Source organism: Marasmius oreades, chromosome 2 (assembly GCF_018924745.1).
Source record: "Marasmius oreades isolate 03SP1 chromosome 2, whole genome shotgun sequence".
Taxonomy (NCBI): domain Eukaryota; kingdom Fungi; phylum Basidiomycota; class Agaricomycetes; order Agaricales; family Marasmiaceae; genus Marasmius; species Marasmius oreades.
In genome coordinates this window covers 4,809,580-4,837,383 of record NC_057324.1, presented here as the reverse complement: position 1 = coordinate 4,837,383, position 27,804 = coordinate 4,809,580, and the positions used below count along the sequence as shown (strand labels likewise).

At 46.7% G+C, this 27,804-nt stretch overlaps 9 protein-coding genes across 10 annotated transcripts; 6 read left to right on the top strand and 3 right to left on the bottom strand.

Annotated features, from left to right (window-relative positions):
- Positions 1-2,681: 2,681 nt before the first annotated feature.
- On the top strand, positions 2,682-3,082 carry E1B28_005281 (uncharacterized protein; the record flags this gene model as incomplete). Its single annotated transcript, XM_043149833.1, has 2 exons — positions 2,682-2,685; positions 2,850-3,082. The coding sequence occupies 2 exons, from the start codon at positions 2,682-2,684 to the stop codon at positions 3,080-3,082; spliced, it is 237 nt and encodes a 78-aa protein (XP_043014441.1).
- A 286-nt stretch (positions 3,083-3,368) lies between these two features.
- On the top strand, positions 3,369-5,070 carry E1B28_005280 (uncharacterized protein; the record flags this gene model as incomplete). The annotated part of the gene is made up of 11 exons (XM_043149832.1): positions 3,369-3,388; positions 3,442-3,475; positions 3,523-3,582; positions 3,655-3,751; positions 3,812-3,954; positions 4,026-4,093; positions 4,160-4,334; positions 4,420-4,639; positions 4,707-4,780; positions 4,852-4,946; positions 5,022-5,070. 11 exons carry the CDS (start codon positions 3,369-3,371, stop codon positions 5,068-5,070), a joined length of 1,035 nt encoding a protein of 344 aa, XP_043014440.1.
- Positions 5,071-5,384: 314 nt separating this feature from the next.
- E1B28_005279 (uncharacterized protein) lies at positions 5,385-6,508 on the bottom strand (the record flags this gene model as incomplete). The annotated part of the gene is made up of 2 exons (XM_043149831.1): positions 5,385-6,191; positions 6,254-6,508. The coding sequence occupies 2 exons, from the start codon at positions 6,506-6,508 to the stop codon at positions 5,385-5,387; spliced, it is 1,062 nt and encodes a 353-aa protein (XP_043014439.1).
- Positions 6,509-7,942: 1,434 nt separating this feature from the next.
- Positions 7,943-9,524, bottom strand: E1B28_005278 (uncharacterized protein; the record flags this gene model as incomplete). The annotated part of the gene is made up of 3 exons (XM_043149830.1): positions 7,943-9,012; positions 9,067-9,169; positions 9,234-9,524. 3 exons carry the CDS (start codon positions 9,522-9,524, stop codon positions 7,943-7,945), a joined length of 1,464 nt encoding a protein of 487 aa, XP_043014438.1.
- A 4,095-nt stretch (positions 9,525-13,619) lies between these two features.
- On the top strand, positions 13,620-14,194 carry E1B28_005277 (uncharacterized protein; the record flags this gene model as incomplete). Its single annotated transcript, XM_043149829.1, has 3 exons — positions 13,620-13,779; positions 13,851-13,932; positions 13,999-14,194. The coding sequence occupies 3 exons, from the start codon at positions 13,620-13,622 to the stop codon at positions 14,192-14,194; spliced, it is 438 nt and encodes a 145-aa protein (XP_043014437.1).
- Positions 14,195-14,416: 222 nt separating this feature from the next.
- Positions 14,417-18,171, top strand: E1B28_005276 (uncharacterized protein). Its single transcript, XM_043149828.1, has 16 exons — positions 14,417-14,614; positions 14,680-14,832; positions 14,888-14,893; positions 14,957-14,989; positions 15,045-15,144; positions 15,224-15,353; positions 15,414-15,475; positions 15,551-15,638; positions 15,725-15,919; positions 16,161-16,481; positions 16,573-16,798; positions 16,868-17,061; positions 17,125-17,446; positions 17,502-17,628; positions 17,680-17,772; positions 17,899-18,171. Exons 1-16 carry the CDS (start codon positions 14,453-14,455, stop codon positions 18,036-18,038), a joined length of 2,352 nt encoding a protein of 783 aa, XP_043014436.1. The 5' UTR covers positions 14,417-14,452; the 3' UTR covers positions 18,039-18,171.
- A 220-nt stretch (positions 18,172-18,391) lies between these two features.
- On the top strand, positions 18,392-21,208 carry E1B28_005275 (uncharacterized protein). 2 transcript variants are annotated; one of them, XM_043149827.1, is made up of 11 exons: positions 18,392-18,611; positions 18,656-19,129; positions 19,183-19,507; positions 19,569-19,738; positions 19,814-19,929; positions 19,979-20,110; positions 20,172-20,364; positions 20,426-20,507; positions 20,578-20,747; positions 20,816-20,939; positions 21,009-21,208. In XM_043149827.1, exons 2-11 carry the CDS (start codon positions 18,934-18,936, stop codon positions 21,052-21,054), a joined length of 1,554 nt encoding a protein of 517 aa, XP_043014435.1. In that variant the 5' UTR covers positions 18,392-18,611; positions 18,656-18,933; the 3' UTR covers positions 21,055-21,208. The 2 variants fall into 2 exon arrangements, with proteins under 2 accessions (XP_043014435.1, XP_043014434.1); XM_043149826.1 differs by lacking the exon at positions 18,392-18,611 and having other exon boundaries at positions 18,704-19,129; positions 19,590-19,738; positions 20,426-20,747.
- Positions 21,209-22,043: 835 nt separating this feature from the next.
- Positions 22,044-23,864, bottom strand: E1B28_005274 (uncharacterized protein; the record flags this gene model as incomplete). The annotated part of the gene is made up of 4 exons (XM_043149825.1): positions 23,762-23,864; positions 23,499-23,694; positions 22,306-23,436; positions 22,044-22,238 (listed from the first exon to the last, which is right to left on the bottom strand). The coding sequence occupies exons 3-4, from the start codon at positions 23,125-23,127 to the stop codon at positions 22,044-22,046; spliced, it is 1,017 nt and encodes a 338-aa protein (XP_043014433.1). The 5' UTR covers positions 23,128-23,436; positions 23,499-23,694; positions 23,762-23,864.
- A 795-nt stretch (positions 23,865-24,659) lies between these two features.
- Positions 24,660-25,443, top strand: E1B28_005273 (uncharacterized protein; the record flags this gene model as incomplete). Its single annotated transcript, XM_043149824.1, has 2 exons — positions 24,660-24,848; positions 24,904-25,443. 2 exons carry the CDS (start codon positions 24,660-24,662, stop codon positions 25,441-25,443), a joined length of 729 nt encoding a protein of 242 aa, XP_043014432.1.
- Positions 25,444-27,804: the final 2,361 nt, after the last annotated feature.

Sequence of the window (27,804 nt, the reverse complement as noted above, 5' to 3'; positions counted from 1 at the left end):
ATCAATGGAGGAGTTCATTTGCCATGAATGTTCTGATGACGACGAGTGGGCAGATCTTAACCCGATGAAGAAAACGAAGTGAGTAGCTGTCGCTTCTCGAAATGAATGACTTGCACTCAATGGTTAATTTAATTACTAGCAATTATAACCTTGAGCCTCTCAAAGGGGTTCGGGATCGACTCAGGTGTGCTTCACGCACATATATTCCCGCCTTTCCCAGCCATTGACATTAACCTAGACCCGGTCAGATGGTGTTAGCAGCAGATGGTCTATTCTGGTACCCCGCACGACTGTTGCATCCTCATTCAAAATCCCAGTGGACAGTGAAATGGTACCGTCACAATCAAATTGGTGAAGGAGCTAAGCACACCCCGGGCACTCATGATGTTGTTCCAACAGCATGCGTTGTTGACGCGCTGTATGGAGATGTTGTCGGACGAAGGGGTATACGGGTGGGTGAATTATTCTGTATTGCATTGAATGTTACTCTGACTTGGTGACTTTCAGCTCGGAAGGTTCATTACGACGCGTGAATTGCAAGAGATGGACGATGAGAAGCATTTAATTATTGAAGATCCAACAAAGTCACTGCCATACACACCAGAAATTCATGCCGTTCTTCACCGACATCAAAGCCGATTCATGGACCTTATCTTCAAACGCTCAGAACTCAAGGTTGAGGCGTTCCCTGCACTCCAATATATGCGCAGCCAGCGAGTCAGGGTTGTGCCATTCACAGGGGGTTTCTCCATCGAGACTCGGTCTCAATTCATCAACTGGCTGCAATGTAACATTCCCGGAATAGAAAAAGTACCGGGTACCTGGATTGTCGATGGAGTCCTGCAAGACGCTCTGATGATTTATGTTGAGTTTCGGGACAAGGCCGAGTTTGAATCGCACAAGGAATGTCCCAAAGACGAATTGGACCGAAAAGAATATATTCGACAGAAGGCATGGGAAAGAGTCGTAGCATATACTGGCGCAGATGAAAGAGGGAATCGTGGAAAGAAAAGGAGAGTCGATGTTGATCGTGAGTCATTGGCTGTGCTGGAACGGAAGATGTTCGACAGATCAACGAACGCCGGACATGCTGGCAACTGTCAGTGGGGATTGGACATCGGTATCCATCAGGATAACTGGTTCCCATATATTCACTTTAGATTTGGAGATGAAGATCACACTCGTAACGATGATGAGGAGCTCAAGGTACATTTTACTGTGGAGGAATTAGGCAAAAACTCGATCCTGACTTCATTTTAAAGACAGGGCGACGTTTTGAAAAGGATCCATACACAATCAGGTGGAGGCAAGCAGAAAAGCTACGTAAAGAAGAGAAGAACAAGAAAGAATTAGAGCGGCCGCAAATAAAACCAAAGCGATTAAAAAAAATTTGACTGTAGATTCTGGAGTTGATGACAATATTCTTTCGTATCAGTAATGTAACACCTCAGTTTTCCAATGGGGTCGCGGGTCCAACAAGAGGCGGAATATTCTACGGAAAACATAACATTGCAGGCTACTCGAATACACCTAAGTAGACTATTTATCAAATAAATTTGAGTCCCGCTGGCACTACCGTCCTCGATGTGCATGCTGTTGCCATGGTTTGCCGAAGTGACTGCCGGCTGGCATGAGCAAATAGGACCAAATAGTAATGCCTATCATCTCTCACACGTACCTTCTTCCAGGTATGTAGTATCAATCCGTCCAGTTTATCTTCTTCCTTGTCCATCAGAATCTCCGAAGATTTTCGTTGTAGCCCAGTATTGGTCAACCAAAGAACAAAATTTTACCTTGTTTTCACCTCAAGACAATTTGGGTGCCGTACTTGAATTTCAGTGATGGGGAAGTGAAGATGAGTGGGCAAGTAAGTGACGGGTGAGCGACAGTAAGCGACGAGTAAGTGTTGGTTCAGTGATGGGTAAGTGACGGTTCAGTGATGGGGAAGTGACGGCTCAGTGCTAGTAAGTGATGGGGAAGTGACGGGGAAGTGACAAGTAAGCGGCGGTTCAGTGACGGTAAGTGATGAGTAAGTGACAGTTCAGTGATGGGTAAGTGATGGGTAAGTGATGGGTGAGTGATGGGTGAGTGATGGGTAAGTGATGGGAAGTGACCGGCCAGTGACGGTAAGTGGTGCGTAAGTGACTAGTAAGTGACAATAAAATCCGGGCAAGTCACTTGGCAACATCGGACCGTCGAAGATTTCACGTATAACTGGTTGTAGGGTTGGCCTATTTGGCCGGTTTTCTTAGATCACTCGCAGTGAACATGACAAGGTATTTATAACCAAGTAAGTCCTTTTTACAAGTGAGAAGAAAGTAGATATTTATCTACAGGAAGCGACGGGGATTACATGCGGCTATAGGTAAATATAAACAAACATATGACGGATGGCGCCCTAAGGCATTCGGCACCATCGAGTTGGCATAGCCACTCTGCTTAATTAGGTAGGCGTTAACACTTCGTTCTTTACAGGATAGTGGTAGAACTTGGTAAGCAACGTTCTGGTTCCCGAAGGTTGCATTGTGTAGTTCCTCATACGTTCTCGGGACCTAGAACATTGATTAAAGGTACTTAGGTACATGGGATTGAATAGTGGTGGCTGTGAAGTTCAGTGACGCGCGAATGCGGTGGCCGTGAGGCTCAGTGATGCGCAAATGCAGTGGCTGTGAAGTTCAGTGATGGGTAAGTGATAGGTAAGTGATGGTTCAGTGAAAAATATACTGTCACTTACCGTCACTTACCCTATCACTTGAATTTGTTGTGGCCCCTATATCGTGTAGCATCGTGAATCCGGGTAGGCTTCGAGCTATAGTTTGTGTTGGAATTACTTTAATCCTGTTTATAAGCTACGGGGAAGGTCATTACATCTGTGTCAGCTGGCTCGGAAAAAGATGTTGACATCGCAGTTGATGCTGCTCTCAAGGTGCGTCTGTTGAATCTCTTCGCGGGCATGAAATTAATTGTTCTCGTTACGATACTACAAGGCATACAAAACATCTTGGGGTCTCAAAGTACCGGGAACAGAACGAGGAAGACTATTGAGCAGACTCGCCGACCTGATCGAGGAAAACCTGGATGAGTTAACAGCACTCGAGACTTTGAACGTTGGTGGGTGTCTACTATATCACGTTTTGTAACAGGTTCATTCTAAGTGATAAGCATAGGGAAGCCTTTCACAGTCACGAAAAATCGAGAGATTCGCAATGCCAGCGTAATCTTCCGCTATTATGCTGGATGGGCCGATAAGGTTCAAGGGAAAACAATAGAGGTTCGTTCACATCACACCTTCGGTCAGTCACAAGTCAGTTATTCAACCTGATTTGATATCTTCCAGACAAATGAAAGTAAATTTGCGTACACCAGACATGAACCCTACGGAGTCGTGGTAGGTATTACTCGCTGTTACTCTTTACTATACCGTTATCGTCCCTCTTAAAGGGTCAAATCATTCCCTGGAACTCGCCCTTTGTACGTATGCTCATTCACTATCGGGATGTATCTCTTGCTCATCTATCGCAGCTTATGGTTGCGTTCAAAATCGCACCAGCCCTTTCAACCGGCAATGTTTGCGTGTTGAAGGTATTCTCTAGGTTCCTCTGCATTGAAATTTGATAAGAAAACCTAACCCCATCGATATCCATCCATTGACAGCCTTCGGAAATTGCTCCGTTGACCTCACAAAAAATGGCGAGTCTTATCAACGAAGCTGGGTTCCCTCCTGGCGTTGTGAACATCATCAATGGATACGGTACGTTCTTTTCGACTCCACCTCGTTTTCGAGGGAGAAACTCATTCAAGAGGGACCTAGGACACACCGTAGGAGCAGCGATTTCTTCACATCCCAAAATCGCCAAGATCGCATTCACGGGGAGTACCCTAACAGGAAGGAAGATCCAGGAAGCATCGGCGAGATCTAACCTCAAGGTCGTTTCGTTGGAGCTCGGCGGGAAAGTGCGTTTTTGCTTTTCCCCCCCTTCCTAAATTGAAACTTGCCTTACTTCGTTCCGACCCTACCCCCCCAGTCCCCTAACATAATCTTCGAAGACGCAGACTTTGAACAGGCTGTCAAATGGGCTGTCGTTGGGATCTAGTACGTGCTATACACCCAACCTATCAAGCTTCTTTGTTGTATTTGTTTTCTCAAATTACCGCTTAGCACAAGCGCCGGCCAGAGCTGCATGGCAGGCTCACGAATCTTCGTCCAAGAATCCATTTACGACAAGTTCGTGGAGGCATTCAGAAAGGCCGCCGAGGCACGAAAAACTTATACTGGAAACCCTTTCGATCAGGCGACGCAACAAGGGCCTCAGGTTTCTCAGATTCAGTTTGATGTATGTCTTTTTGTGAAATTTGGGGGTGGGTGTTTTAAAACATGTTTATGACCATTTTCCGGGGGGTTTTTTTCTTCTTGATTAGCGTGTCATGTCCTATATCGATTCTGCGAAAACCGAGGGTGCCACTATTTCTACTGGTGGGCAGCGGCATGGAAACGAGGGATTCTTCATCCAGCCTACGATCATTACGGATTGTAAGCCCGAGATGAAGGTTGTTCGAGAAGAGATTTTTGGACCTGTTGCTGTCGTGATCAAGTTCAAGACGGAGGAAGGAAAGTACTTACTAACCGTTTATTTGAACGGTGGTTATTCAAGTTTTACTTTCTGCAGAGGTCATTGAGATGGCCAATGACACATCTTATGGGTTAGCGGGTGGGGTGTTTACGGAAAACAATAGTCGGGCTGTTAGAGTGTCTCATGCTTTGCAGGGTGGAAGTATTTTCGTACGTGTTTTTTTTCCCCGCCTTTTTATTACTGTTACTGAGCATGGCATGTTTGTCGATTGCCGTTTCAGGTCAATTGCTACGGTTCGATTGATCCCAGTCTTCCGTTTGGAGGATACAAACAATCAGGAATTGGGAGGGAGATGGGAGAGTACGCTTTGGAAACGTGAGTTTTTCTTCTTTTCCACTTCCGTCTGTAGGACTCGCCCTGATAGATATCTTTCTTTTTTTTTTTCTGAAGTTACACTCAAGTTAAAGCGGTACATGTCAACTTGAGTCTCAAGATTTGATCCTGTACCATGCAGTCGGATTTGGAAGTACCGCTCAAGCGGAATCTACTAACGGAAGTCGTTATTATGTGTATTCATATCAAGAAAGGACTGTAGGGAAACTTTTACCCGAGAATCATGTTGACTTATCGTTCGCCCAATAGCTCATGTCAACGTTGACGAATGAAATCGAATCATGTTATGTTATACTTATATCGGTGACCTACGTCGCTATGAATAGTGAGTCCGTAACCCAGAAGCCCTAACGGTCGTACGCCAGTTCCGCTTGAACTCCTAGGTACACTATCATGGATCGTCAGGAAATTGTCTGAAATTCAAAAGCTCGAATTCCCAAGGCTCACCGTAGTCGAAGTCAAAAGCGCAAGCTTCCAAGGAAGCGAATTATACGACCCAGTGGCACCATTTGGCAATCCCTGGTACAAATATTGTTGAGGACCACAATCTGGAAGCGTCATCGTCTGATCCACATTCGTTCGTACGGCCTCTCCATGACTAATATCAGCCGTCCAAACGTTTCCGTTAAACTGAACGTTGCTCTTCCCAGCGAATGGATCAGATTCGGAAGCGTGAAGCGCTGTCCAAGATCCTGCGATACTGTTTGAAGTCCAAGAACGGAAGTATCGATGTCCGGTGCTACCAATACACTCGACGATTAGGAGATACTGGCTTCCGACTTTGTACACATTGGACGCTTCGAATAGATCGTTCTTGGCAGCCGACAGAGCAATAACGGGCTGGCTGAAACCGTTAGGGAAGTTGGCGACGGAGGTTTGGGCGCGGTAGAGGTGACCGTTGTCGTCTGAGGAGAAGTGGAAGCAGTTGGAAGAGTCGCAGATGACCCACATGTCGACCCAAAAGCCTGAACCGATATTCTGGGAGATAATACTTGGTTGGCTGGACCAGAAATGCTTGGGAGATGACCACCCGGAGGGGTTGTTGATATCCGAGTTGGTCGAGTAGGCAGCGTTGCCATCTTGGTAGATGAGGTACCAGAGCTTCTGGGTGCTCATGTAAAACACCTGTGGTGCTGCTCGATAGCCAGAGCCGATGGGAGCCTGGTCGAGGTAGAAGAAGTTGGAGTTCTCTGCTTGGTTGAAGTCTGTGAATGAGAGGTACACCAGCTAGATGAGGGAGAATGTCAATAGGCGCTAGAAAAACGCATAACCTATGGGGATCTACTCACGTTGTACCCTGCCTCTACAGCTGTACTCGCAAATACGTGGTATTTCCCGTTAGTGAAAATGATCGACGGATCCTTCAAAGCCGCGAGTTTCCTGTTGTCATTCTTGGGATAGATGAGTGCCTGACCCGACGTCCACTTGAAGCTCAGAGCGTTGGCTGCTCGAGAATCGAGGGTCGCGTTCGTAGTAGCAAGGACCGGGGAGCCCCAGACGGAGGAGGCTGCCGCAGCGAGAAGGAACACCAAAGAGCGAAGCATGGTACTAACTCGAGAAGTCTCGGTGGCGAGTTGGAATGGCATGGAATCAGGTTTGTCTGGTTGATATATCGTCTGTGAAGTTCGTGAGATCCGATAACCGCACCCAGTCATTCGTAAAAGACCGAACTTGAGCCAAAAGTGCTGGCAATGTTATTCAACATACGATTACAGACACTCCTACTATTGAATTTATTCCTCTTTTCATGAAAAAACGACCCACCCTTTTTCGCATGGGGAGTCGATGAGAAGGGTCAGTTTTCTCCGAAATGACCGAAAAAGCGCCGGGTTCCGAGCTTAAGCCTGGGAGGAAGCACATTTCTTCTAGCATTTGGTTCGTCACCTATCGCTTGGAAATTACTGCCTGAGTGTGTAGTCTGACTATGGACAGTGACATTGGTCGTTCAAATTCTTCGTTGCTCGACCTTAAACGGTGGTTAAACCCATCCCGACAGGCTCAGAGGTATTGAATTGCTGCTGGGCTCACAAGGGAGGCCTTCTGGAAATAGAAACATGTGCACTTCTAGCAAGTAGACGATGACGCCCTGACGACAGTTCAGGCTTCCGGTCCGACTCAAATAGACTTCCTCGAAGCGAAGCACACCCAGTGACCCACCCCACCTGGACTGACAGATTTACCCGAGTATAAACGACCGGGTCCCGAATCATCATGAGGATGGAGGCGTATTCAAATGATCCCGGAAGGGAAATGTCGAGCAGCGGGGCCAACCAAGGGCCAACCAAAACGAAGTGTAGCACAGCGGCCTGGCAGTGAGACCACGAGCGCCCGTCGTCCTACCTTACATGCCTTGTTTCAATTTTCTGCGGTATACCTGTATCTTATTATTTTACCAATAGAAAATTTTCAGTCAGAAGAGGAATAAGGTTAGAGTTAAACATGTACTCACAGCATATACGATAAAAAAGGCAATGTATTGACTCTTTATTTACAAGCAAGTACTGGTCCGGATAAAGCCGAGCCTTCGACGATGTATGAGGTAAAATCCGGATAACGGCCCTTTTCGCCATTTGGAAACAGATAAAATCGGGTGGCCAGACTCCGGCATTCGGCCAAAAGTCGGACTCTTTCAGACCTTTTCGTTGCCAGCTACAGTAACAGTCTCGAAGGTTGAGTTAGAAGCGGGCCAGCTTCCTACTTCCAGCCTTTCGAGCCGTTTACCGGCATCTCCCGGCGCTCCCCACCTCTCTGTCGGCTTGGTTCGATACTGTAGGGAATCAAATTCCAAAATAGAGTATCAGTCTGCCGAAAAAGTATCATTCTGGAGTGACAGATTAAAAATCTACAATACGTCAATTCTGTGAAGAACCTTGGACGAACCATAAGCTATCTACTAAGGTGTACAGTACATAATAAAATTACAAAAATATACCGGTAATTGAATGTAATGCATCTAAGAATTCCGGGCAACCAATTAATCAATTGTAAACACTCTGTAACCCTGCCCTGAGATCATCTAGCAGATCATCTGCATCCTCGATACCAATGCTCAATCTGATAAGCCCCTCACCGATACCCAAAATCTCCCGTTTATGAGCAGGAATACCAGCATGTGTCATCCTCGCCGGTGCCTCCGCAAGACTCTCCACACCGCCCAAACTCTCCGCCAACGTGAACAATCTGAGGTTCTTCAAGAATTGAGAAGACAAAGCAGCATGCTCATCATAGCTAGCATTCGGTGATGGCTTCCTAAGCTGGAACGAGATCATTCCAGAGAACGGGAAAGCTCCATCGTCTCCCAAAAGCTTCTCAGTCTCAATCCACTTCCTAGCATGAGGACTGAGGTTCTTCCAAGCAGTCGCCGAACGATCTTTGCTCAGACCAGGGTACAGAACCTCCTCAACGTCAGGTTCTTGCTGAAGAGCCCTAGCTATCCGAAGAGCGTTCACACCGTGTTGCTTCATCCGGACATGGAGGGTTTTAGCTCCACGTTGAGCTAACCAACAGTCGTAGGCTGAAGGAACAGCTCCGGAGGCGTTTTGGAGGAAACGAAGGCGTTCGGTGATTGCGGCGTGTCGGGCGGGTAATATGAGAGCGCCCATAACAACGTCTGAATGTCCGTTGACGTATTTCGTGAGTGAATGAAGAACGATATCGGCGCCGAGGAGGAGGGGAGAGGAGAAAAAGGGTGATGCGAAGGTGTTGTCGACGAGGATCAAAGGCCTCAAAGAAGCATTCGGGGAGTGGGGTGGGAATTGTTGGTCTAAGAGCTGTGAGAGCCTGGCAATGTCTATCACTCGAAGAGTGGGATTGGTGGGCGACTCAAGCCAGATGAGTTTAGTATTAGGTCGAAGGGCTTGGATAAGATTGTGTTCGCCTTCACTGCCAGAGGAAATGTCCCCGAGATCAAGGAACGTAGCTTCAACGCCCTGTGTCATCGAGGCTACCCGCGTAATATATCGGAATGTTCCTCCGTAAACATCATTAACGGAAATAACATGAGCTCCTGGTCCGAGTGATTGAATTGCAATGGCGATTGTTGCGACACCTATTCAAATTTTTAATTTATGGAATAGTATTGAAGAAGGTTGATGCGACTTACCCGAGGAAAACGAAATGGCGTCGGATCCTCCGCCCTCGAGGGCTGCGAGGGTTTGTTCGAAAGCGTTTCGGTTGGGGTTTCCTGATCGAGAATATTCATAGCCCTAAAAGTGATTTCTACAATCAGAATCCCGCTAACTTCGCGTTAAAATGGAGGAAAATACGAACCTTGTGGTTTCCGACGCCGTCCTGGGCGTAGGTGGTACTCAGACTGATGGGAGGGATCACAGCGCCTGTTTCTGGATTCGGCTCGGACCCTACATGAATTGCTTTCGTGCCGAACCCGTCGACCAGATGTGGCGATTTGTAAAGTTTGTGAAGATTGTTTGTGTGTGCGCCAGTGGTGTTTCCATTGACTCGTGCTACCGTATTAGTATGCTGGCTGGCGCTGTTTGTTTGACGAGAAGCGTTCGAATAACCTCTAACTCGGGAAGAAGGCAAGTCCTGTGCGAAAGTCATTTGATGATGATAACCTGAGAGAGATGGATGTGGTGGTATGGATCTAAGGTGGGACTGTAAGATGAGAATCAACTCCAAAAGTCGAGGGTTTATATATTACAAGTCATTGCCAGCTCACAGCTTGACCGACGCAAGAATGGCGAATTTCTTGCACCGCCCGTGAATCATGGCTTACTGTGCAGCTGCTCGTCATCCCTGTTGAAGGATTGATGTCCTGAGTTCCCCCCGACATGGTAAGGCTGGAGGGCCACCTTGACCGTGACCTGGAGGAGAAAGAGTGGGGCGAGTGGGGTCTGTAGGACATGGAGGTGACGTTTGTGCGTCATTCAATAGACTCAATGATACAAAAAATACGTACTGGAAACGGTCCCGTTAACCTCGTGAGAGCGGAGAGGACATTGCTCATTTCGTTTAAACTTGTTTGAAGCTTGTGGAAAGAACCGTGAACTAATTATTAATGTGGTGCCCGTTGTAGTACACGCTGCGACAAACTCTTTGAGTTTCAGCTTTGCACTCTCAGCGCGTTACTACGTGTACTAATTATGAGAGGTTTCGTACTGCCGAGTCAATTCAAATTCAAAACCAATGTCGGAAAACATCCGATGGCAGTCGGACATGCACTCCCGTCGGGGATCAATTTAAATAAGGAATCTAATCTTTGTCTAATTCTAATCTTATCATGTATCAGGTGCTGCGGCACGCACGTGAGGAATGTATGCCGACAATTTTGCCGGTAAGCCCTGGCTTCTTCTCTTGGTAAAGTAAAAGGTGCCAGCATCCACGTCGATGAAATGACGCAGATGTGGCGATAGATTGGAGGAAGGACACTGGAGGATGTGAAAGTACCACGTGACTACCAGTGGCTATACTCAAGCACACCAGAAAAGCGAAAAATTATTTCGAGCTTAATTGACTACTGAAGGTAGCTAAATCAGGATGTAGATACACTCAAGTGAAATATGATTTGATATCCAGCCAATCAAACCATTCAAAATTGTACCCGATATTATCCTATTCAATATTGATTTCAGACAAACAGACAGGGAAATTGATTAGGAAACTATCTATCTGGCTAAAAAGGAGACTAATTTTCTTTAAATCACCTCCCATTTTGGGTAAAGCGAAATGCCGGATTTTAATTGTGCAGAATGCCGGACTGATTTTCTCCAGCCAACGTTAGTGCGGAAAAATCAGTACGGCATTTAAGTCAGGCGAAATCCGGCATTTTGCCTCACCCAAAATGGGAAATGATTTGCAGAAAACTTGCCTGCTTTTCGGCCAAAGAGATAGTTTTCTAATCAATTTTCCTGTTTGTCCATCTGAAATCAATACTGAATAGGATAATATCAGGTACAATTTCGAATAGTTTGATTGGCCAGATATCAAATCATATTTCATTTGAGCATATCTACATCCTGATTTAGCTACCTTCAGTAGTCAATTAAGCTCGAAATAATTTTTCGCTTTTCTGGTGTGAAGCCGGGGTCAGGTCACTTGTGACCATCATCATCGCACTTTAAGGCTATTTCTTCTAAGTACTTACACCTCCACCTGATAATCCTCGAAATGCTCGGTATCAATGAAACTCAAAGGAAGAGGCATTTACGCGGGTCATCTGACATACGGAACGGCATCTTGTGCCGCAGTCGTGTAGGAGAACCTGACCCAGGTGAGGTTACCTGAAGCCTTTCGCAAGCCTTTCGGGATTTCCCAGGTGTGTGAAATCCCTCACCTGTGTCTTTTGAATCTTCACATCGGCTCCTTGCCTTGTTTCGATACAAAGCGTTTATAAACTAGGTTACTGGGCACCGCCGTTGCTTGAACTCCCACCCTTTCCTTCAGATGCTCACGCCGACTGTTCGGACTTCCGAACTCATCCACTTTTCTGGCCTCTTCGTGTCTTTTATCTTTCTGCTTTAGGTCTGGCACTTTATGAAGTAGGTTGTAGTTACCTCCTAACCCGAAAGTTGGGAATTTTAGTGCCTCTGCGCTAAAAATAAGGATTTTACTCATCGTCGAATGAAAAAGAGTAATGAACCGAATGAGTGCGCCACCGTTAGATCAATACAAACAGAGTACTGTCTGACTTTCTCCCTATAGTTGTGGTGTACCAGATTACATATGTTATTGCGAGACTGAAGGGAAATGGAACAAAAAACTCAAGAAACGCAAGAATGAAAGCCAGGGAGGCGGGTGGTCTTCTCCAGGCACCCATTGTTCGCCCCGCCCAGAACCATGGATTCTTGGCTAGATTTTATAGCTTTGTTCTTTCTTTCAGCTGGCGGTCCTCAAGGCCTCACCCTCGGCTCCTTGTTCGTTAGAGCTTGAGTTATTCTTGTTCCATCTCAAACACCGGCATTCGTCTTTCGGAATCCAATTATCTTGCCAGAATTGTATGTTATCTGGCTCTGCAGTCGTGTTCGCTGGTAAGTGTTATCCGACACACTTGATCCGAAGTAATTAAGTACTGTCATTGCCCCCGAAGTCGGCAATCTAAGGAGAAATATTTATATAATTAAGAAAATACATACCGGAACCTGTAAATAAAGTGCAGTTGCATAGAATACCTTTTGAGGTATATGCCTGCCAATTTTCGTGTGGGTAGGGTGTAATGCTGTTGAGATATGAATTTTTTAATGAGGGGGTGTCGAAAACGTGGCCCCACGGCGAAGTCGGAAATCGGGGGTCGGCAACGTGATTACACGTGACACAATCATACACATTGATGAATCATCCAAGAATCATCAATATCTCGTATATAAGAGTTTTGTTTGAGCACCTGGGACCTATAAATCCATTTTAAATGCTCTTGTTGCAAAATGCATTGATAGAGGCTGTCCTTGTGGGAGGATGACCTTAATTTGGTAGTTTTTCCTCATTTAGGTACAGTCAGAGTGCACTGGTGGCACCAAAATCTATTACAATTCATTGTTGGGTCCTAAAGGGAGTAAATGAAGATCATCTGACATCTGACAGGAATGTTTCCTCCCCTCTAGAAACAATTTTTGGGTGTAAAACACAAAAATCTGGGATATTTGCAGGTATGGGCTGTGTAGACTCAAAAAAAATCATAAAAATCCAAGGATAATAGATTCTGGTAGCCTGATAGGTATATATAACTGTGCTGAGAGCCCTGCCCATGGCATGTCCAGCTGAACTTGAAGTAGTCACTGCAATCTAGAGTCAGAATGATAGAAAAAAAACTGAGTGTATTATATAAACCTGACTCCAGAGACTTGTAAGATAGTTATGGGTGTAGTCCTGGGTGTCTGTGAGATGGAGAAGTATGTTGCGGTCATAACATACCAAGAACGGCGAGAGGTTGATGAGTACTTGTGCTGCAGTGGCCGATCTCCTGATTAGGAAATATTCTCACGCTTCGATTTTTGGTCGGAAAACTGACCCCTCATTGTGCTACTGCCACAACTCAGTGAGGAACCCATCCCCTGTTATGAAAATTGTCAGGCATGCATATAAGACCCCGCTCCTTATTTTTTGATAGTATATTTGCTCAAAAATCTAGTCTAACACTCACTATATCACACTTTTCCGACTTCCCCGTTTTTCCGACTTCAGGGTCGATGACAGTAAAACTATCTGCGTAGGAAGCGTTTCCGGTCTGCCTGTGTCAAAAGACAAAGTTTATTGTTCCTGATCATGTTCTCCTGGCCGACTCGGAATGCCTCACATCAAGAAGAAGGAAAGGACGCGATATTAAGCGGAATGGCGGACGTCGAGTTAACTCCCGAACTCTCTTTCCTCAATCCTTCAATCAGGCACTGTTCTCAAACATCGATCCGAAACCATGGAATCTCGACTACCTTCACCATTTCCAGCCTTTCAACCTTTTTTTTGTTCATCCATCCTTGCGGGTGTCCACCTTGGTTCCTCGAACGTCGAATTGTTTTTACTTTCATTCCCATCTGAACGACCCCTCTAGATCGTTCTCTTGGAACCCAATTGTCTTGCCAGAATTTCTGTTCTTCGAATTTGAAAACGGTATAAAAGAGCATCTGGAATGACCCTTCAAGATTACCCTCAGGTTCCCCCAAACAACCTAATCGCATTCCAAACCAACTAGTACTTATGAAGCTCATGTTGAACGCTGTACTGCTCGCTGTTGCTGCTGCTCCCGTGATGGGCAAGAACTTTGCCGTCACGGTCGGGGCTAACAACGACTTTATCTTCCTCCCTAACCAAATCTCTGGGGCTAGGGCTGGGGACACTATCACCTTCACTTTTGTGTCGCGGAACCGTACGTTTTTTGTGCAATGTTCTATATCCGAAACGTTAACTACTGGTTTTCCTTTCCCGTACTTTTGGTAGATTCCGCCACTACAACCACATTCGTGAACCCATGCCCACCGCCACCTGGTGGTGTCGGGCCTGACCAATTTGACACAGGCTTGTTAGTTTTCTTGGCAGTTCTTTCTTTTTGCCATCCGAACATATTCTGACTTCTATACTAATCCAGCAACCCAACCACTGCGACAGACCACCCCGTCCAAGTGATCACTCTCCGAGACAGCGGCACCCACTTTGTCGCTTGCATGCAAGCAGCAGGAGCACATTGTCACATGGGAATGACCTTTGCGGTTAATCCGACGGCTGACCAGACCTATGATGAGTTTTCGCAGAATGCGCTTAATGATCCGATTCAGACGTTTTGATTGAGAGGAAAAAACTTTCTCTTGAGGGTGTTGGGGGCACAAGTACTAAGTAGGCCATTACTTGGCTGTGTTTCAACGAAAGTCGGTAAATTATGATAACCCGAGTTGTTTTTGGTATTTACTTGGCGAATCTGGATTGTTTTGGTACGCAAGTACGATAAAGACGTCATCGACGGCATCGCTCGGCTGGGTTGGCCGACCACACTTGTGACGTGTGACGTGTGATGGTACACCCCCACTATTATCTGATCGATTTGCATGGCAAAGAAAAAAGCGAAAACGGTGGCAACAGCAACAAAGGCAGCCAAAAAAGCAAAAGCAGCTCAGAAAACCGAGAAGAAAAATACAAAAAAGGCCAAAACTAATAGATCCAAGGACGAAGAAGAGTCGGACGAAGATTTAGAGGCCATTTTAGATAACGTATGTCGGACGTTCTTGCTGTACTTTGCGGTGATTATTCTTTACTGATTGTTTTTCTCACCCAGTTCCGTCGTGAATGGGAATCAGCACATGCTGTCACTGAAGAGCTCGTCGAAGGTCCTCCATCTAGACGAGCGAACGCGACGCTTACAGCGTGTCCGAACGGTAACCATCTATGGTGTGTTGGAGGGGAGTGGTTCAGCGAAGATGGAAGAGCGGTGAGTATTGATTATCAATGTTCATACGACTTTTTTTACTCGAGGTCCTTTCTAGCACTTTGTATGTCGCTACCCAATCATTTCGCCCGGTAAACCGAAGCTTTGACAGGGTTGAAAATTTCAGTATAACGATACCTTCCGATATACCCCGGAGAAGGTTCATTTCCGTTCAATATACCTGAAGGGTTATACCGCTGACACACGGGGACTAGGACGAATGGCGCAAATTTGTTTCACCGACATGTCCAGGTCCAAGATCTGCTCATGCGGTAGCAGCAACTGCAGCTGGAGGAGGAAAACTGTTTATATTTGGTGAGGCTTCCATGCGTACTACCTTATGGCATGTTAGACGACGACCTCAAGCTCACCATCCTCCTGTTCTTGTGTCTAGGTGGCGAGTTCTCTTCGCTTCATCAAACAACCTTCCACCACTACCGCGACTTCTGGTGTTTCGACATCCCGACACATTCATGGGAACGAATTGATACCAAGGTCATGCCGAGTGCTCGTAGTGGGTGTCGGTGAGTAGGTGAAAGAATTCCGAGGAGATTGGATCGTAACCACCAACGGTCGGATTACAGAATGGCTGTTTGGAAACATTACATCTTCCTGTTCGGAGGATTTTATGATCCCGGAGTAACAAGTATGTCCTCTTTCCCTATCAGCCTCCCAAATAAGCTAAGCTAAGCTAATCTCGTTCTTTCGCGTCTCTTCCCAGCGCGTTATCTCAACGACCTATGGATATTTGATACACAGGAATACAAGTGGAGACAAGTCGAGTTTCGAGATAACGAACCGAAGCCATCGTGAGTAATTTTTTAATTATTGTACAATGATCAGGTTATAATGCCGCGTTTTTCCGCTCTTGCTGATGGTTGCTCTTGTCACACAGCCCAAGAAGCGGCTTCTCGTTTCTTTCAACCCCTGAAGGGATTGTCTTACATGGTGCAATCCCCCACTTTCGTCTTTATTATAACTTTATTGCCATGGCTGACAATTTCTCCGTTCCCGTAGGCGGATACTGCAAAGAATACGTCAAGGGCAAGAGGCCGGTTGGAGTCATGTTGGATGATACTTGGCTATTGAGGTTCGTATTGTCTTTCTCCCTTTGCTCCGCCTTGCTAGCCGGTTCTCCGCGTCTAGTCCGGTCACCCGAACCTGACCGCCGAGTTCCTTTACATTTACATTTTTCGCTTCCTTTCTTTCGCCGTCCGTTGCGTGCTCCGTGCTCTGCTGTGCCCCTCGTGTCTAATTCCGTCAACTTCTATCTTTATCTCTCCGCTCCGCTAACATCCACGCCTCTCCCTCTCCGCACCCCCCCCACGTAGACTAACCCTCGCCGACGCCGATACCAACCCACCCGCCGCCGACAACACCGTAAACCCCAAATCTCCCACCAGCACCAGTCCAGTTACCACTACCCCAAAATCCAAACCCTCTTCCAAACCCAAAAATGCCTCCTCCCAAGCCGTCGGACTACAAGTCAAATGGGAAAAACGAAAACGCCCTTCAACGGCTTACGCACCCGCGTTGAGATCCGGATGTACGATGACAGCTTGGAGTGCTAGAGGGCTTGGAGTTATGTTTGGGGGCGTTACGGATGAGGATAGGGGAGAGGAAGGGATGGATTCTGTGTTTTGGGCTGATTTGTGAGTTTTTGAAAATTATTTTAATTTCGTTATTATTATTGCTTGCATATTGGAACTGACGTTCATTTTCGGATCTTCCCCCCTCCTAAAGGAACGCTTATCAGTGGGCTGGTAAGGGTCGATGGATGTCGTTAATGCTTAAACGACCGAAGAAGAAGGGTGGTGGTGGTGGTGGGAAGAAGAGGAAACAGCAGGCGCATACGGCGGCGGAGCAGAGGAAGAAGGAGGAGGAGGAAGAAACTCAAGCTCAGGCTCAAGCGGCCACCAACCTCGAAGAAGGTGAAGAGAACGATCACGATCACGATAACGACGATGAGGTGTGAATAACCCACTTTGCCGTTTTTACCGATTATGGAACTTAAACGATGGGTGGCTGTCACTTGTAGGACGACGACGATAGTTCACGTAGACCCGCTCAACCCTTTGCTCCTCAGAACGTCAAAACTAGGATCAAGTCTACTACACCTATACCTACAGCGGGTGTGAAAGAAGAAGAGGTCGACCCAGAAGATCCTAACCTGACAATACCTCTACCGCGGTACAACGCGATGTTGGCTGTGTTGCGGAATACATTGTATATGTGGGTTTTAGAAGTCGATCTTGCGCGTTCTTTTTCCAGGATACTGACGGCTTTTTTGGTTAGATACGGAGGGATCTTTGAACGTGGTTCGAGGGAATATACGTTGGATGATTTCTATTCGATTCAGTTGGATAAGATGGATAAGTTTACATGTTTGAAAGAGAGTGGGGTTGTTATTGAGGAGGGGGATGATGAGAGTAGTGATGATGACGATGAGGAAGATGGGGATGATGATGATGACGACGATGATGACGATGAGGATGAGGATGGGAGTGATGACGAAAGTGATCAAGACGAGAAGAGGTCGAGGAAGAAGCAGCTCAGATCGTGCAAGGAAGAACAAGAAGTGGAGGAGGAGGAACAAGAAGATGAGGATGGAGTCGAGGTGAGCGTTGGTTTCTGTTCTGTGGGCGCATCGTGATTGACGGTCCTCAATCCAGGCCGACACATTACGCTCGCAAGCCCAAGCCTTTATGGGTGTCTCAAAAGATACTGCGCGATCTCCTGAAGATGTTCTGAGCACACCCTTACCGGGAGAGACACTAGCGATGTTCTACGCGAGATCGAGTAGGTGTGGAATTTTTTCTTCTACCAGAGACTTATAACAATGCATGACAGGGGAGTATTGGTCCCAGAAAGCTCATGGAAGTAGCGAGCATCGAGGAAAGATGCTTCGAAGGGATGGATTTGCTCTTGCTGAGGAACGATATGGTATGTTACGTCTTTCGTCTATTTGTCATTATTCACCCAGTTTATGGTGTCATCCCGTTGCTTCCTTCGTCATTCCCCCCTCCCCCCTTCTCCTCAATAAATTCTGACATTTTTATCTTTTTTCAGCTGAATACAAGCCCGTTCTCAAAGAGGTCGAGAAGATCCTGGCAGACGCTGGCTTAGATGAGGAAGAAATGCGAAGAAGCGCTGCGGCGGGTGCTGGTAGTGGAAGCGCTGCGAGTGGTCAGAGCCGCAATCGCCGGTAGAGCGAATACCTGACTACGCAAAAGTCATACTAAAGGTGACTTTGCAGTGTAATTATCACCACAATTTATTCTATGATCTAGTCATCGATCTGATATTTCATTCATTTCCGATTCACTTGAGGTCCGTCCGAGATGCCCTGTGCTAATTTTTCGGAAGTCGGTATAAATAACAAATGCGGGTTCGGATGTAAGAGCTAAGCTTTCTTGCGCGTTATCCGAGAATTCAAGAGTTCGTACGATTCATAGTTTACCCTCATGCCCGCACGACGAGACACGGTGGGTTGCTCAAGCGCTCACAGTCTTCCGCGCCTGACCTGTCAACAAAGCATGCTCTCCCGACGGGTATCTCTTGAGTTACCGTTGACAGTGGTATGTAAGGTGGAGGCTTGTACCTCAGGGTATTTTCGGGAGCCTTCTACAAATAGCAGCACTGCATTGCGTTTCAGTTTAGCCCTTACGCTGACCAAGTTCATTGAGCGCTGGAGCGCTGACAACCCACCCGGAAATGCGCTTCCGATATCTCCAGGATTAACCACAATGCATGCTCTTCATGTCAAACTCAACCGTGTCCAGGTGAGGCAGTTCGTTATAAACAGAAATGACCTGACTCGAACTAGTTCCCTGTCCTAGACCCAAACCGGTTTTGTTGTTCCATACGATTGGAGCAGCCGGGACGCTAGCCACCGTTGTGGCGGTTCTCGGGACACTGAGAAAAACAAAAACGAGGCCGTTATCAGACCCTTTATACCGCGACATCATCATCTCAGCGGAAACTCGTACACAAATCGCGGCGTCACCATGCAAGCTTTGGAAGGGTTTCCATTTGGTTTCCTTATTTTGTTCCGGTGCTGTTGGTATAAATAAAAGCTCATGGTTCTGAAACCGCATCCATCCCATGGCTCTCTTCACTACCATACAGATCCTCTTGGTTCTCCTACTAGCCTCCACCGTCGCTTTCTTATGGCGCCGACATGTATCGCGCCTGTCACTTCCCCCAGGGCCGAAGGGAAGCTTTTTAACCGGTGTCAAGGACCAATTACCCCCTTCAGCTCCTTGGAAGAAGTATGCTACATGGGCAGAGCATTTTCGTAGTAAGTGGATAATCATGACAAGGCCCAGACAACTTATTAATCTGTTTTTTTAGCGAACATACTTTACTTCCGGCTATACAACAAAGATTTCGTTGTCCTTAATGATCATACCGCTGTACACGACCTTTTGAACTCACGCGCTGGGATCTACTCCGATCGACCCAAAGCGTGGATGTTCTTCGAGCTTTGTGCTCGAGAGAAGGCTGTATTCAATATATCCGCTACAAATCCTCGACATTCCCAGTACAGACGACTGCTCAATACACGACTCAACAGTCAGGCGATGAAAGATATGTATGAGGTCCTTGAAGACGAATCTGAGAAGATGGTAAAGGGGATGGCGTCTTCCCCGGTAGATTATGAAAAGTATATTCGACGGTAAGTTTAACCGACCCTTCGCCCGTTCCCCCCCTCATATCCAACGTTACTGATCGCCAAGTTCGATAATGGAACCAATTAGGAACTCTGTCGCTGTCATTATGAAAGTTGCTTACGGCTATGAAGTGGCTTCTGAGAATGACCACTTCATTAACGTCGCTGAAGAATGTGCAAAGATTTCTGGGTGGGCGATGGCCCCGGGTCGTTGGCTGGTTGATTATTATCCTATCTGTACGTTTTTTTGATTTATCTGAAATATCGTTTGGGCATGGCGGTGATAAACTTAACTTATCTTACAATTTACAGTACGGTTCCTCCCGTCGTGGTTGCCTTTTACTGGATTCCAACGTCAAGCAGAGGAATGGAAGAAACGGCTTGCTTCTCTTTCCGATGAGCCGCACCAATGGGTGAAGAGCCAGATGGTAAGTTTTACGACAGCTTGAATGACATGGACTTTGACGGGTTTTGCAGAGATCGGAGGAGTATAGGGAATCTTTCACTTCAAAGCTGTTGAATCCTGAAGGAGGTGGTGCCGTGAGTGAAGCACAGGAGGATCTGATTAAGTGGTCCGCTGGGGGGCTGTATGTCGGTGCCACGGATACTGTGAGTTGGCAATTCATTTTTTTCATCTCAGAAGCCGGGACCTCACCAAGTTTCTTGTTAGACAATATCCGCGATGATATCCTTCATGCTTCTAATGGCCTTACACCCCGAGGCTCAGAACAAAGCTCAAGCCGAGATCGACCGAGTCGTCGGATCTCATCCCCGTCTCCCCGAAGTCACTGAGCTCCATCATCTTCATTACCTACACGCGATGATGAAAGAAGTATTGAGATACGCGCCCGTTGCGAATATAGGTAAGAACCCTTTGTGACTAAGGGAATGAGCTACTGATTCACCGATGTCTCCGCTATACAGCACTCCCACATCGGGTAATCCGGGATGACGAGTATAAAGGATACAGGATTCCGAAAGATGCTACCGTAATAGCTAACGTCTGGTATGCATCCCATCTTTTTACTTATTCTACCGCCCTTTCCGTTTTTTGATTCATCCTCCCGACCCCCCAGGGCAATCATGCACGATCCTGAATTGTACCCAAACCCCTCGAAATTCGATCCAGAACGTTTCGTTGGAGAACAGATAAACTCGAGACGGAAAATAGAAACGGACGCCACTGTGAACATCAATCCAGATCCTACCCTGTTTGCGTTCGGTTTCGGGAGGCGTAGTTGTCCAGGTTCGTATTTCGTATATGATCATTAAATTATGAATTCAAACTCAACACCTCTCAATTCCAATTCACAGGTATTCGGTTCACCGAGACATCACTACTGCTGTGTATGGCCCGCATACTGGCTAGATTCATTATCCATCTCCCACCAGTGTCAGGTGTTCCCGCAAAAGTTGAATTCACTTCGGGGATTACGAGGTGAGGCTGGGGCTGTACCTATACCCTTTTATTTCCCCAATTGGCACTGACATATGTTTCTTTTGAAAGCCACATCAAACCCTTCGATATTCAGATACGACCTCGGGTGTTCTGAGCGCGGTATGAGTACTTGAGTAGCTCCCCACACCTTTAAGATAATATATTATACCTATACATCATTGTACGTCGGACGGCGTCCAAGAAGGATCTAAATTTCTAATAATAATAATAATAATATACTGATTAATGAAACTAATGTCATGATTGCCAGTGAATGCAATATGTATGGAAGCGACGCCACTGTATATGTGTTTCGAAGAATTTTGCGGGCCAAAGTTCAGTTGATCCTCTGTATGATGGTCCCGTGGAGTTACATTCGTGCAGTTTCTGTACTCCCTACTCCCTAGCCGAGAGTGCCCGTGACAGATGGTCTCAACATTCCGAAACCATATTGCTCGGTAACATCGGGGCCCAGCGGGAAAGAGCGAGAGGGCCGGTGTCGGTCTGTGTCGGTCCGCTGACTTATTTACGGTCGTTGACGCTCGAAAGAGGCGCCCAGGGACGGTCAACATCCTTGGGGCCTTGAGACTAAAATTACAAATAATCTATACTTGTAGACGCTAGTTCTAGGCGTTCAATTCAGTAGGGAGTCAAGTAGGGAGTCATTTCAAGGAATCATCATTACTCATTTTACTCCAAGATTCACTATCAACTTTATCCAATAGGGTTAGTAGTACTTGTCCCTGTACGCGGATTTATGAATCCGGGGGCATTGGCGTCCCTGCAGGGACAAACAGGGACACCGCCCCCGCCCTTCAATTAAGTAGGGAACGACGGGGAAGACATCTAAGATAAGCGATATGGGGGTCGTTGACTAAGTGAAATCTAAAGTAATATCTGACTCAAATCTGACTCAACTCCTGCGCCTTTGCAAAGCCTAGAACTGGCGACGGTCTGATATATTGTATGACTGTACCGCAAACAGGCCGCATAAAAAACTCTGACGTAGAAAAAAGGAGTCACGCGGTAAGGCCCGGGAAAGTTCAGGTAGAAGAATCGATTGATATACAGCATCGAGGATACTGCTCAAGAATTACGAGATTCTTAAGCACACGTATTAAAGTATAGAAAGTCATTCAAACCGTCCATCTGCATATAATTTGACTCTGCGTCATAATCATAACCTGCTGGCCGCCGAAACGTCCTTCTCACAAAATCCCTCTCCTCATCGGACCACAAAGCCTGATCAACAAACTTTAGCCAGTCCAGCGTTCCCCATGATACTTCATAGTCTAAACCCTTTGAAAAGCAAGAAAGAGAGAGTTAACGAGATAGGCCGTGGGTAGACAAGGAGGAGAGTACATACCATGTCCCTATTGGCCACGCCAAAGCCTAGTACGACATCTGATGGGTCTAATATTGACGTTTGAGCATGAAATTGAGCTTGGGTGTCCAGCCCAACGTTGGCAGCAGAAGAACTCTGTGAACCCGTATTGTAATTCGATTGAAAGGAATGATAGAAATCGAAATCAGGGGTAGAGTTAGGAATCGGTGGCGGGCCCAGCCTCTCGACTGGGAGCTGGAAAGGTAGCTGAGCCTCCCTAGGGTTGGAGTGAAGAGGAAGACTGAAACTCCATGGTCCAGGATTCGTTGCTTCAAGTTCAGGGTGGTAATAAAGGCACTGGTTGTTTCTCCTCGACTCCATTCCGACACCGACGCCAATTTCCGAGCCACCCGTACCACCACTGAATCTCTCATCGAGTCTCGTACTTGGTCCAACCCCGACATGAGGCTTAACATGACTCTGATCATGAGTGACATCCGCAAGGCATCGGCAATATCCCCCCAACACCGTACCCTTCATCTTTTCCCCCTTCCCCTTCCCCTTTCCCGGTCGCTTGTTGCTTCCAGCGGCTTTCTTCCCTGGTTGATACTTCCACCCAGGATACGCCTTCGCATGTTCGATTTTCGCATTCTCAGCTTTTCGATACCAACTACTTCTCTCCTCTTCGTCCAGGCGTCTCCATAGTTCAGCAATATCAACAGAGCGGCGAGCTTGAGGTTTGGACGAAAGCTCGAGTTGACTTTGGGTAGCTGCACGGAAAAGTATGAATGCGTTTGGGGGCCGTGGGATGTGTTTTTGTGTTGGAGGAGGAGGAGGTTGTACGGCTGAGGCTGAGGCTTGCATCGGGTGTTAAGGAGAAAATGAAATGACTGGTAGCGGGTCTTTCTCTTTTTTCAGAATCCCTTTATAGGCTGGTTGTCGCTCGTTGAATGCCACAGGAGAAAATGTGGCCTTTGTCCGCCCTGCCACATGTACCATTCGGTGGATGGATCAGGGCCAGGGTAGAATTTGACCCAGGTGGGGGCCCAAACTCTGAGGGCAAAGCAGAGAAGTGTTCCAGAAACACTTCTATCTTCCACATCAATGATTCAGTTTGTTGGCTCTCTTGCTGAAGGGATTCTGTGCATCATTCGCGCTCGCGTCCTTGTTGCTCTACGTTGTAACAACGTTAAAGGTTCAGCGAACGAAATACGAAGGAGTTGAAATTTACAGACGAATAAAGAAACTTGAAGCATCCCGCTCTAAGCCAAAGCATCGTTATAGCCCCTAGAATACCGACTGCCACATCTTCTCAAAACTCCAAAAGGTAGATACCGCTTGAACGAAGAAGTAAAAGCGGACGAGGATGAGGTGAAATGAGAAGAATCATTCCCCGTCGAAATTGATGCCACAATGGTCCACCGAAAATGTCTTCGAATAACTTGGTGATAAGAAACTCCAAGCCACAAGAGGAAAACAAAGAAGAGTTCGGACTTACGACCATTGAAATCCGATTTCCCGACCCGCACGGATAACCAATCCTCAACAAAAGTAACGATGGAGCAGGCCTAGCTGTCTGCTGAACAAAGTACTGGATGTTGAATGAACGCTACGAATAGCCGAGCCTCCAACCAAGGTCATGTGAATACTTGAGGGCAGGCCTAAGGCCAGATCCCGATGATTCATTTCCACCCCCGACTTGAATTTGTTTCCTTTCATACTACTTTAGCAGCCGAACCCTCGTCGTGTAGAGACAATTGAATTCAGCGGATGTTTTTTTTCTTTTTTTTGGATTCCTCGAGTTCTCGATATGTTCAAACAACATGATTGCTGGCTTCAGAAAGACGATGGAGAAAAGAAACGAAGAAAGAGCGCAGAGTGCAAGCTGGGGATAAGATAGGTATACCATAAGAAGTAGGTCCCTATTGATCCCGGCTTCGGTGGCGGTTCGGATGGCGATGTCATCTGGTGTGATGCTATGGATGTTCCCGAGAGCCTCGGCAACTTCCGAATCACTCTCACCCCCTTTTTACAACTTGTACCGCCCACAAGAACGCCAGAAAACAAGGAAAACAGGGGAGTGTCGCACTCATTATAGGAGCCCTCTGTCGTAGAGTCGGAAACCCTCAGTGAATGGCTCCTTGAACTTTTCCTTTGGAACGAGCAAACAGGAATCAAGCTGAACGTCTAGCCTTGGCACAGCTTAGCCCCCAGTGCGACAGCTGCCAAGTAGTGTATTGGAGTATTTAGTTCGTGAACCTCCTAACGTTCGCGCTGACAAGTGAATCGATCGTCGACCTTGGAGTCTACAGTGTGATGCGGAACACAATACATATAAGAGTAACATGGTCAGATAGGAACTCCAGGTTCCCAGTTCGCACTATACCTTTTCCAACATGACGACACTCTTCGCAATCGTCAAAATTACTCTCATTATCTTCTCAGCGATTCTCTTTGATCGTTGCTACGTACCGCCTATCGGGAACCCCGAAATTTCTCTGCCTCCCCCTCTCAAGTCATCATTTTTCGTCAAGCGGGAATGGTTCCTCAACTGCATCGTAGTCTATTACTTTCCGGTTCAAAGGGTATGTATGGTCCAGTCTTCGTTTCTCAGCGTGTCTGACGTTTGTTATACAATAGATGGCATATCTGGCAATCACCCTATACGAACTCAAATTCATCATAACTCAGTTGCACACCTCCCCTGACCTACTCTCCAATTCCACACACACAATTTCAACTTCATTATACCCCTGGCTGCCCCTGATCGGTTTAATAATCGCCATCGCGGGTGGTCTCATCAGACTCTCCTGTTATCGCGCATTAGGAAAAGACTTTAGTTTCAACGTGCTCGTCACCGAATCTCCGTCCGACAAACTCGTCACGTCCGGCCCGTACTCTCTCATCCGACACCCTTCGTACACGGGCATCATTGCACTTTCAGCAGGGTTGATTATGTATTTTCTTTCTCCCGGATCATGGATTCGGGAAAGCGGATTACTCGATCATCCGTTGGGCCGGACGGTGATTTATGTATGGGTGGTTGTGGTGAATTATGTGAATGTGATGCTGATTATGAGGACGCCGGAGGAGGATAGACAATTGCAGAGGAAGTTTGGGGAGGAGTGGGAGGAGTGGGAGATGAATGTGAGGTCCAAGTTGGTTCCGGGAGTATATTAGATCCCCTGTATACCGTCTAAATGTAGTGATTTGCTGTTGGGTAAATTGGAACACTGGAGACCTCAACGAGACGTGCGTGGTGGGTCCACGTAGGTCCCGCTCTCACTAAACTGAACCCCCGGGTGCGCCATTTCGTTCGGCCTTACGGGAGCTTCGGATATGTCGGTTTTCTACTTGGATCACTGGCACTGGGCCTAGGGATGTCAACGACCCAACGATGGGTGAGGCTAATGGGTCCCTGTAGGTCCCACTTTCACTGAGATGCCTCTGCAACTCGGGCCGATTCTCCGGGTGCGCCATTTTTTCTCAGCCTTACAAAGACATTGGCTCAAAGCCCGGGGGCAACTCCCAAGGTTGATGACTCATGCTACCGTAGTAGTCGACACGAGTACAAGTTATTTTTTTATTCCACTCACTCCGATAGGCTGGCGTAACTTAGAACCGAGTCCCGCCACAGTCCCGATCTGTCAAATCTGCCAAAAACTTGATTCAAAAGGGACACATGTTTGGAGCAATGTGAGAGTCTTGTTCGTCAGAGGCCGGACTTTAGCCTTGAGGCAAGAGAACTTAAAGGCTCGGGGTATAGTTGGACGTCGCAAGCTTTCTTTCTATCCACCCACATCGTTATGACTCTGATCCCATTCATTAAAATCGCCCTACTCGCACTGTCCGCGTTTCTCTTCAACCGTTCTTGGCTCCCACCAGTCGAAAACCCCAAAATTCCCGCTTTTCCATCTATCAAGTCATCAGCTTATGAGAAGAGAGAGTGGGTCCTCACTGTTTTGATAGTACACTACTTTCCCATTTCAAGGGTCGGTTATCCGCCGTTTTCGTTCTTTCTGTCTTTAAGCACTTATGATTATCCCAAAAAGCTTGCATTCCTAATAACCACATTCCTCGAATGCAAATTCGTCCTAACCCACAACGCGGAGCACCAGTGGAATCCAATTTCTGTCCTCGGACTATTCATCGGTATCGCGGCAGGGATCATGCGACTCGCATGTTACAAGGCACTCGGCAAACGGTTCACATTCGTCGTGACCGTTAATCCCTCTAGCTCCAACCTCGTAACTTCCGGTCCATACGCCATCGTTCGACATCCATCCTACACCGGGATGATCTTCTTGTTCTGGGGGTTCAGTATGTATCATCTCTCACGTGGATCGTGGATTCAAGAGAGCGGGATACTTGATCATTCCTTGGGTGCAATTCTCGTCGGTGTTTGGGTGGTTTTGGGGAACCTCGTGAACGTTATCTTGATTCTGCGGATCCCAGAGGAAGACGAGCAGTTGAGAAGTAGGTATCGGGATGAGTGGGAGGTGTGGAGGAAAAATGTGAGGTATAGATTGGTTCCGGGTATATATTGAACTTCCGAGCCGAATAAAGCATCAGATTCATAATCAAGATGGATGAGAACATTGTGTGATCGAACATCATAAGTTGTGTGTGGCTTTACTATCGGGCACTACTATTACAAGGTAGCATTTCCGTTGCATCTGCATACAAAATTTAAAACTACATGACCTTTTTTCTTCAGGACCGCAAGTCCATGGGGTTTTGAGAGATAAAAAAAATCCCCATATAAATGTAGTATGCTCAGTATATATACCAAGAACGACTTGTAGCCAGTAGTGCTCCTGGCGGATCGGATTCGGATCGGATATTGTCGGATACGGGTGTATCCGACCGGATTGAGTAGTTACTACCTGCCATCCGGCATCCGTGGATGAGCATCCGACGGATGGCAGATCATCCGGCGGATAGAAAGCCGAGATGCCCATCCGCCATACATACTCGCCGAAAACAGTGAAGGACTTACTGAAATAAATAAAACTGGTTGTATGTACCCAAACTTCAACAATTCGGCTGTCTGAGGCTATTTTTGATAAATTACCAATCAAATTCATGTTTTATGTCCCTCTGGCTGCCATGCGGGACAACGACTAAAACTGGTCGAGTGACCAATAACCGGCATGATGACCGCCGTGCACGAGGAGTCCTATTGTTTTTGGACTTTCGAGGTATCTGAGTTATTATTTGGTTATTATTATTATTATTAGGACTTTTATTTATTTATTTTTCTTGTAAAATAGCTCAGATATTACCTATTAAATATCAGAATTCCTTGACCTACCATCCAACAGATAACCAACGGATTGTCGGATATTATCCAGCGGATGACAGATAGAAAAATTGCCCATCTGAAATCCATATCCGAGGTGTAAATCTGTCGGATGTCGGATGGCAATCCGATCTGATAGGAGCAGGGCATGCAGATTTTAGCGTACAGGTCAAGCATACAGGACATTAGCGTACAGTTGACGTACATATCAACACAGTACGTACAGCCATCATATCATT